This window comes from Nerophis ophidion, linkage group LG11, assembly GCF_033978795.1.
Source record: "Nerophis ophidion isolate RoL-2023_Sa linkage group LG11, RoL_Noph_v1.0, whole genome shotgun sequence".
Classification (NCBI taxonomy): domain Eukaryota; kingdom Metazoa; phylum Chordata; class Actinopteri; order Syngnathiformes; family Syngnathidae; genus Nerophis; species Nerophis ophidion.
In genome coordinates, this window is record NC_084621.1 from 42,347,801 (window position 1) to 42,356,693 (window position 8,893).

The 8,893-nt window shown below is 36.3% G+C and overlaps 1 protein-coding gene across 1 annotated transcript in view; it reads right to left on the minus strand.

Annotated features, from left to right (window-relative positions):
• The window catches only part of si:dkey-238d18.4 (TBC1 domain family member 15), a 28,049-nt gene extending 19,371 nt beyond the window's left edge, over nt 1-8,678 (minus strand). The window contains exon 1 of the mRNA XM_061916023.1: nt 8,282-8,678. Coding sequence (XP_061772007.1) covers nt 8,282-8,474 — 193 coding nt within the window. The 5' untranslated portion in view covers nt 8,475-8,678. The remainder of the gene's footprint in view (nt 1-8,281) is intronic.
• Nucleotides 8,679-8,893: the final 215 nt, after the last annotated feature.

An 8,893-nucleotide genomic window follows, 5' to 3' on the forward strand; every position in this document is an offset into this window, starting at 1 on the left:
AAGCCGCTGCTCCTCCACATCGAGTGGAGCCGGATGAGGTGGCTCGGGCATCTGGTCAGGATGCCACCCGAACGCCTCTCTAGGGCACGTCCAACCGGTAGGAGGCCACGGGGAAGACCCAGGACACATTGGGAAGATTATGTCTCCCGGCTAGCCTGGGAACGCATCGGGATCCCCCGGGAAGAGCTGGACGAAGTGGCTGGGGAGAGGGAAGTCTGGGCTTCCCCGCTTAGGCTGCTGCCCCCGCGACCCGACCTCGGATAAGCGGAAGAAGATGGACGGTTGGATATATATTTCAATAAACACGCTGCAAGCAAACGACGTCCCTGCCTCCGTGCCGTCTACTTCTCCCACTGTAGCATTCAATAAATAAGTGCTTAATAAAAATGTTTAAATTTTAGTTGAAACCACGTTATATTACTCAGTAAGCAGATATAATCATGAAATTATCAAGAGAAGTACAACTATTTTAGAGAGAGGGAAACATGACATCTGTTGGTGTGTCAGCATTATCACAGTCAGTACACGACATGAAAGAGGAACGCAGATGGATTCATAAATTGGTAACGTCTATACCAAGAGTAGTATCGGTATATGATTGATACTAGTGTGACCATATTTCTATTTTATCAAAATATATATATTTTTCATTTCAGTTAAGGTTTACAAACTCAGAATAATTTCCTGGACACAAAAGGACTTTGAGGGCAGAAACCATGGGATTTCAAATAGTAGATAGTCGAGTTGAGTTAAATTTGAGTTTATTTCGAACATGGATGCATACAACATGATAAATCACAATTTCCAGTTTCTCTTTTCAACATGATCAAAAAGGAGTAGGAAGAAGCAGAGCTTGTTTAATCCTATCCCTTTTCTTTTACATAACAGTTGCTAAAACTTGTGTTCACTTTTTTATTCTCAATTTATTCACAATATACTCCATAAGTAATCACAATAAAAATAAATTAATTAATAATACTCGGTGAAGTAAGTTATATTTCATATGGTGAGATGAGTAAGATTATTTTGAAAATAGTATAGATATAGTAGTTTTTATAGTAAAATAGTAGATTTTGCTTTTGTTTAATTATTGTGTATTGACGCTGTTTTGCTCAAACAACTGTTTAATTAAAGACATATAATGAAATACTTTAAATATTGTGGTTGATATTGTTAAACCATCAATAGCATTCGCCATAAATACTTTGAAAGAATTACAGTTCATAAACGTATTTCTATCGGTATTGGTATCAACTGATCTCAGTCATGGATAATCATTATGGGTATAGCTCAAAAACCTGAAAGGAACATTCCTAGGCTAAAACTATCCTACTTAAAAATCAATGTTGACAAAACGGTTGCAATGTTTTTTCTAAATCTAACATTTTAAACAGTCAGATATGTATTTGAATGGGGAATATTTAAAGTTGTGCCAGACTTCAGATATCTTTTGTAATGCACTCAAAACTAAAATTCAAATTCCAGATAAATAAAGGTCTGTATGTAAGTGTGTCAAATGTATAATCAGTCATAAGATTACATTCTATACAACATAACATTCATGTTTTGGGCTGGAGGCACCTGGCTGTGAGGCAGACATGTGAATGTGCTGCAGATGAAATCAATGAAGTGGGAACTGAAGGTCAAATTTAGTGAACTTTGCTCTGCTTCCTGAGGATTTGAGACTAAATGTTGTGTAATCTTTTCAACTGCTTCTTTAATCATTGTGTTTGTAGCTGGTTCTCACACACTAATCCGCACGCACACACACACACTTGATTGAACATCTTTGTTGGAGCTCATGTGACTTTCAGAAGTTTTGCTTCTAAACAGCGTTTTTTGTTTAATGGCAGCTCTCATAGTGGACTTATTTGCTTGAGGGCTGTTCCTGGTGAAGACCAAATACTGTGAAAAAAGCATCACTTGACTTCATGTCCATGAACTACCTCATAACTATTGTGCATGTGATCATAACCAACTCCTTTTTTTGCCACAACGGAAAATATGTCGATAAAACTCAAGAATTTTGCTTTCATAAAATATATTTATGTTCCGTTTTGATTGTTAGACAGCAATTATACTGTATAGAGGAAATATTATCCTGTCCTGTCTTGTTTTAACAGTATTGACAAATTGTGGAATTCCTATCTATTATAGCAGGGGTGTCAAAAGTACGGCCCGAGGGCCTGACCAGGTATTATCTGGCCAGCAGGAAGAGTTTGCTAAGTATAAAAATTAACCTGGAAACCTGACATTTTTTAATGAAAGAAACAGCTGTTGTAAATGTGTCCACTGGAGGCCGCAATAGCAATTATTTGTATCTTTTTATATGATGCTACATATGTACAAAATAAAACACATCTTAGTACATCAGTCGAGTAAAATGATCAAACTACATAGATAAGATCCCTTAATTTGATTTTGAAATCATTGTTTTATCTTGATAGAATGAAAATTAACACCAATGAGTTGACTGATGAATATTATGACATAATTCAATCAGAAAATATATATAACGACAAATAAATTATTAACCAAAAGTGTAAGTGTAAAAAAAAAAAGCCCAACAACATTATGATTTGTAGATTTTCAGAATGTGTTTGTTCTATTTTTAAACAAAGAAGACAATCTGAAGTTGTCTTTATTTCTAAGTTATCTTGCCGTGATTTTACCGGTCTGGCCCACTTGAGAGTAGATTTTCCTCCACGTGGCCCCCGATCTAAAATTAGTTTGACACCCCTTTATTATAGGGTACCTTTGCTTGATTGTCAGACAGCGATTATCCTCTGCATATAAAATGTAATGTGTTTATTATAGTGATTGTACCTTGCATGGGATGTTCATTTCTTTAGCCTAAATGTCTTTGTGTGTCATTCATTCTCATTGCCAAAATTATTCATAAACTAGCCAAATTTGAAGTTAAGACTATATATTTTTTTAAATTCTATATAGCTTTTAGTTGGAAGTGACGCAATGAAAATGCTACAGTATTGCGGTAAAAGTACATGTTTTCAGTGTATGCATGTTTCAGTGTATTTTCAGAATTGTTGAAAATGTGCAAAATCATGGGTGTCAAACCAAAGGCATGGGGGCCAGATCTGACCTGCCACATTTTTCTATATGACCAGCAAAATCCTGGAAATATAATGCATACTACTGCATATCTTTTAAACTTTAATAGTACCTAACATTGCACCAAATATTACACTATCATACGTCCAAACTTGTCTTTTGTTAAAATTAAAATAAATGCTTAAATATCTGTTTGGAATATGATTTCAAAGTATGTTATACATCAATTTTTATGTAAAAATTATTTCACGGGAAAAAAAAACTGGCAGTTCAGTCGCTAGAATTGTACCTTAAAACAAAAGTGGGGGTCCATTTTTGCATTTATACACAACAACGTTATATTTTACGGTAAAAAACAAAAAACAAAAACTGGCCTCTCAGTCACAGAATTGAAGAATTTGGTAAAGTTTTTCATTTACAGTGCTATGATGTAAATAAAACAAAAAAACACCATATTTTATGGTAAAATTTAGGCAACTGAGTTGCCTGTTTTTAACTGTAAAATCTAGAGATTATTTTTACAGTGTAGGTGTATAGGTAGTTGTAATAATATCATGTTGCAAATACTTACATCTTTATATTCATATATATTATTCATTGTTTGAAGCTGCCGTCTGAGGGCAGCCATAACTACGATATGGCCCTCAAGAAATACGAGTTTCACAACCCTGCTCTTTCACATTCTACACACAAATAAACATGTCCTGGATTAGAATATTGCACAAAAATACCCAAAAAATGGCCCAAATCCCGGCCAAAATGGTACGGTAAAACCAAAATGACTGGTATTTCTTGTGGTCATTTTATGGTTATTTCCATATGTCCGGGGGGGCGTGGTCCAAGCGTCTCTGTGGGCAGGGCATGTGCGGAAGCCGGTGAGTGGACAACCCAGCTGGAACAGGTTGTCTAATCACCTGTCCCTTATGTTAAAAGAAGTGCGAGGAGCCCGGGAGAGGAGACGAGCCAGGGGAGACGGAGAAGGAAGAATTTTGAGATTGAGATTGAGATTGAGATTGAGATTGAGATTGAGAGAAACTGTAAATGATCATTAAAAAGAGTGTATATACTGATGCAACGGCTGATTCTTCCTGCACACTGAGAACCCAGAGCCCGAGACGTGTTACAGTTCCGTAATTAAGAACATGTTTACACGTTTGTGTCAAATAAAAACATCTCCAGAGATTAGATTGCATATTATGCTAATTTAATTAATTACTTATAACACAAAGTACAAAAATGTACGTTTGTTCAGTAAGATTTGAAAATATTGATTGACCTACATTGTATTGGTTTTAGTGTCTTAAATATCTAATATATACAAAACCCAAAACCAGTGAAGTTGGCATGTTGTGTAAATCGTAAGTAAAAACAGAATACAATGATTTGCAAATCTTTTTCAACTTATATTCAATTGAATACACTGCAAAGACAATATATTTAATGTTTGAACTGAGAAACCTAATGTTTTTTTGCAAATAATCATCAACTTAGAATTTAATGGCAGCAACGCATTGCAAAAAAGTTGACACAGGGGCATTTTTACCACTGTGTTACATGACCTTTCCTTTCAACAACACTCAGTAAAACGTTTGAAAACTGAGTAGACCAATTTTTGCAGCCTTTCAGGTAGAATTATTTCCCATTATTTCTTGATGTACAGCTTTATATATGTATATATATATATATATTAGGGCTGGGCAACGATTACAATTTTTAATCGAAGTTAATCGCACTTTTCTCTGATTAATCGCGATTAACTGCATTGTATACACAAAGTCCAATAATGAATTCAAAAGTAGTGTGTAGTGCTTCTTTATTGGAATATTCTCCCACATGAACAAAAGCGCCAAAACATTTGTTGTGCAAACACAATTCAAATCAGTACTTGTTAAACAGTAGCAGTTAAATAGCATATTTTATGAAAATCAACTCAAAAAATGTAAATACAAACATTTAAGCTTATTTCCACTACCAGAGTATTTAAGTTATCTTCTTTGTTATGGAAAATAAATGTAATCTACATACAAATCTCTGAGCCACAATCATAACATCCGAACAGGCAATTTCTGAGGTAACAGCAGGAACATTTTTTTATCAGGGATCTTATGTTTAAAAAACCTATATTTGTTTTAGGGAATGTTTGATTAAATTATCCGTAGTAGCAATATTAATATTGTTGTGTTTATTATGCGTAGTGCACTTAAAATAATTATGACCATATCTAGGAATTGATATGATGGGAATTTTCCGATTGTTTGCTTGGTGCTTTGATAAACTGAACGCATCATATACATGGTATTATATTGTGATGTTATGAGGCAGGGAATAAAATAACTACCCTACCCAGCATGCAACAGGAGTGACGAGCATGCGCGGTAGCCCGGTAAAGGTTGTGTGTCGCCATGACGGCATCTTGTATGTTGTGATATGCACGCTCTGAAAGTAAACGTTAAGAACTCAGCCAACACTCCTCGTCTGCATTATTCATAAATAGACAGACAACAAACATACTCCGCTGCTTCACAGGCCGCTGGATGTAGCTGGCAAAGTATTCCCATGCTAGCTAGCCGGTCTAGCAAGCACGCGTCATTCAGTCCAAAACGGCCCGATCTATCCACATTCAGAATTGTCTGGCGGTCGTAAGTGATCCCGGAGTGACCACGCTGTAAGCCAGCCATGAAATTTGCAGAATTGTCCGGTATTTTTGCCAAATGTTCCATCTTTATCAACAGCCCCTCCATGCCGAAGCCCGTCCGGGTGCCGCCATCTTTATAAGAAAAGGCATTAACAAAATAAAAGCATGTAAACAACATACGCAAATACGCGATAAAATAATTGTCGGCGTTAATAGATTTATGAGTTAACTCGTAATTAACGCATTAATTTGCCCACCCCTAATATATATATCCATCCATCCATCCATCCATCCATTTTCTACCGCTTATTCCCTTTCGGGGTCGCGGGGGGCGCTGGCGCCTATCTCAGCTACAATCGGGCGGAAGGCAGGGTACACCCTGGACAAGTCGCCACCTCATCGCAGGGCCAACACAGATAGACAGACAACATTCACACTCACATTCACACACTAGGGCCAATTTAGTGTATATATATATATATATATATATATATATATATATATATATATATATATATATATTTATATACACGCAGTTGCGATCAAAAGTTTACATACACTTGAAAATGGACAAAGATGAGACCTTCTGGAAGAAAGTTCTGTTGTCATATGAAACAAAAATTGAGCCGTTTGGCCACAATACCCAGCAATGTGTTTGGAGGAGAAAGGGTGAGGCCTTTAATCCCAGGAACCCCATCCCTACCGTCAAGCATGGTGGTGGTAGGATTGTGCGCTGGGGCTGTTTTGCTGCCAATGGAACTGGGGCTTTACATAAAGTAAATGGGCCAATGAAAAAGGAGGATTACCTCCAAATTCTTTAGGAAAACCTAAAATCATCAGCCCGGAGGTTGGGTCTTGGGCTCAATTGGGGGTTCCGACAGGACAATGACCCCAAACATACGTCAAAAGTGGTGAAGGAATGGCTAAATCAGGCTACAGTTAAGGTTTTAGAATGGCCTTCCTAAAGTCCCGACTTTGCTGAAGAAACAAGTCCATGTCAGAAAATCAAGTAATTTAGCTGAACTGCACCAATTTTGTCAAGAGAAGTTGTAAAAAACTAAACCAAAAACTTTCAGAAGGTTGTGGATAGCTACCAGAAGCACTTTATTCCAGTGAAACTTGCCAAGGGACATGTAACCAAATATTAACATTGCTGCATTTATACTTTTGACCCAGCAGATTTGGTCACATTTTCAGTAGACCCATAATAAATTAATGTGCTCCAATCACACTCTATCACACACACACAAAAAAGAGTTGTATAAAGTATTGGAAACTCAAGACAGCCATGACATTATGTTCTTTACAAGTCTATGTACACTGCATATACATTCACTGTACAAATATACATATACACATGCCTGTACATATGCATTCACTGAACAAACAAACATACATACATACATACATACATACATACACTCATGCACATAATCACGTTTCATCAAACATATATTAACATTGTTACTCTTGGGGAAACTGGGTAACACATGGCACACTGACAAAGCTTAACCTATTGTTACTATCACAATCTACAAGGTTAAAATAGGTTGCTTCTCTTTCTTCCCTTCCATTTTTTATGTCTATTTATCATTATGTATATGTATTGTTGCATTTGAACAACTGTATTGTTGATAATAGAAGTAAATTATTGGTATTGTACATTATCAATAGCGCTATCTCTATTGGTATTTGTATTGCTCCATTTGTAGCATAAATATGCTCATTGTCATTTCTGTATTATTATTTATTTCGCTAACTGCTTCTTTGCTGTCACTTTTACCATCATATTTGTACAAATCGTATGTGCTGGTGTTGTTCTATTGTTGTTGTTGTTATTGTTGTGCTTGCTGTTCTTTTTGTCTCTCTGTCTAATCCCCCTCTTTTCCCCACAATTTCTCCCTCCGTCTTCCTTTTTTTCTCTTTCTATCCCCTCCTGCTCCGGCCCGGCTGCACCAAATGATAATATGAATACATTTAATAAAGTCAAATACAAATAAGGCAACAAGAGAAGTATCTTAAACTTCTCTTTTGAAAAGTAAATCTGAACAGCTGATATGGGCATTTACATCAACTATATGATTTGCCTGAGAAGCTGGACAGGACAAAAAAAATAAAATAAAATAAATAAATAAATTAAAAAGTACAACTTTTGATCGCGACTGTATATATATATATATATATATATATATATATATATATATATATATATATATATATATATATATGTATATAAAATTGTGTGTGTGTATATATATATATATATACATATATATATATTACACACACAATTATATATATACATATATATAATTGTGTGTGTGTGTATATATATATACATATATATAATTGTGTGTGTGTGTGTATATATATATATATATATATATATATATATATATATATATATATATTATTATTATTATTTTTTTTTTTTTTCTTATTCCTTTTAAACGTACAACAAAAACTAATACATTTTTGGAGTGTTGTACGGTGGTCACAAACGTAGAGGATTTAAAAAAGATATCTATGGAAGGAGATATAACATATTTATGATCATAACAGGATGAGCCATACCGTTTTGAAAAATGTGCATCCTCAGTCGAGACTCGTCCACCCTCCCCTCGGCGTCCATGACCCCGGGCAGGGTGAGCCGCTCGCCGGCCAGGTCGGCAGAGCTGACGCCCGCCAGCCTCCTCCGGGAGGGGAGACGCAGCTGCTGAGGAGCCGCTGGGCGGCTCTCTTCCTCCGCCGAAGTTAGGCGCTCCATCCGGGATGGCCGCTCTCACACTCGCAGGGAAAAAAAGATGTCATCAATCAGGTACCACACGGACATGTATTCGGGAAGTCTGAAAAAGACTTCCGAATAATCCTGCAAGCTTCCTATCAAGTCCTCTTGTGCTTTTGTGTTCCCACGCAGGTCACAAGACTGCACCTTGTAGGGTCTTTATCCGAGGTGGAGAAAGAATGGAGCCTTCAAAGTTCACTTGGGGTTTGTCAATAGAGAGTCTTCTGCCACCTAGTGGCTGATTGAACACATACTAGCTGTTGATCAATACAACACACACTCCACCTCCAACCATACTTCAACTATTTATCAAGAGCTCACTGAAAAGTGTGGTACATTTCAAATTAAATTACTGTCATACTGTATTGGGGGGATTGTGTTTGCTAAATGTTATATGTATT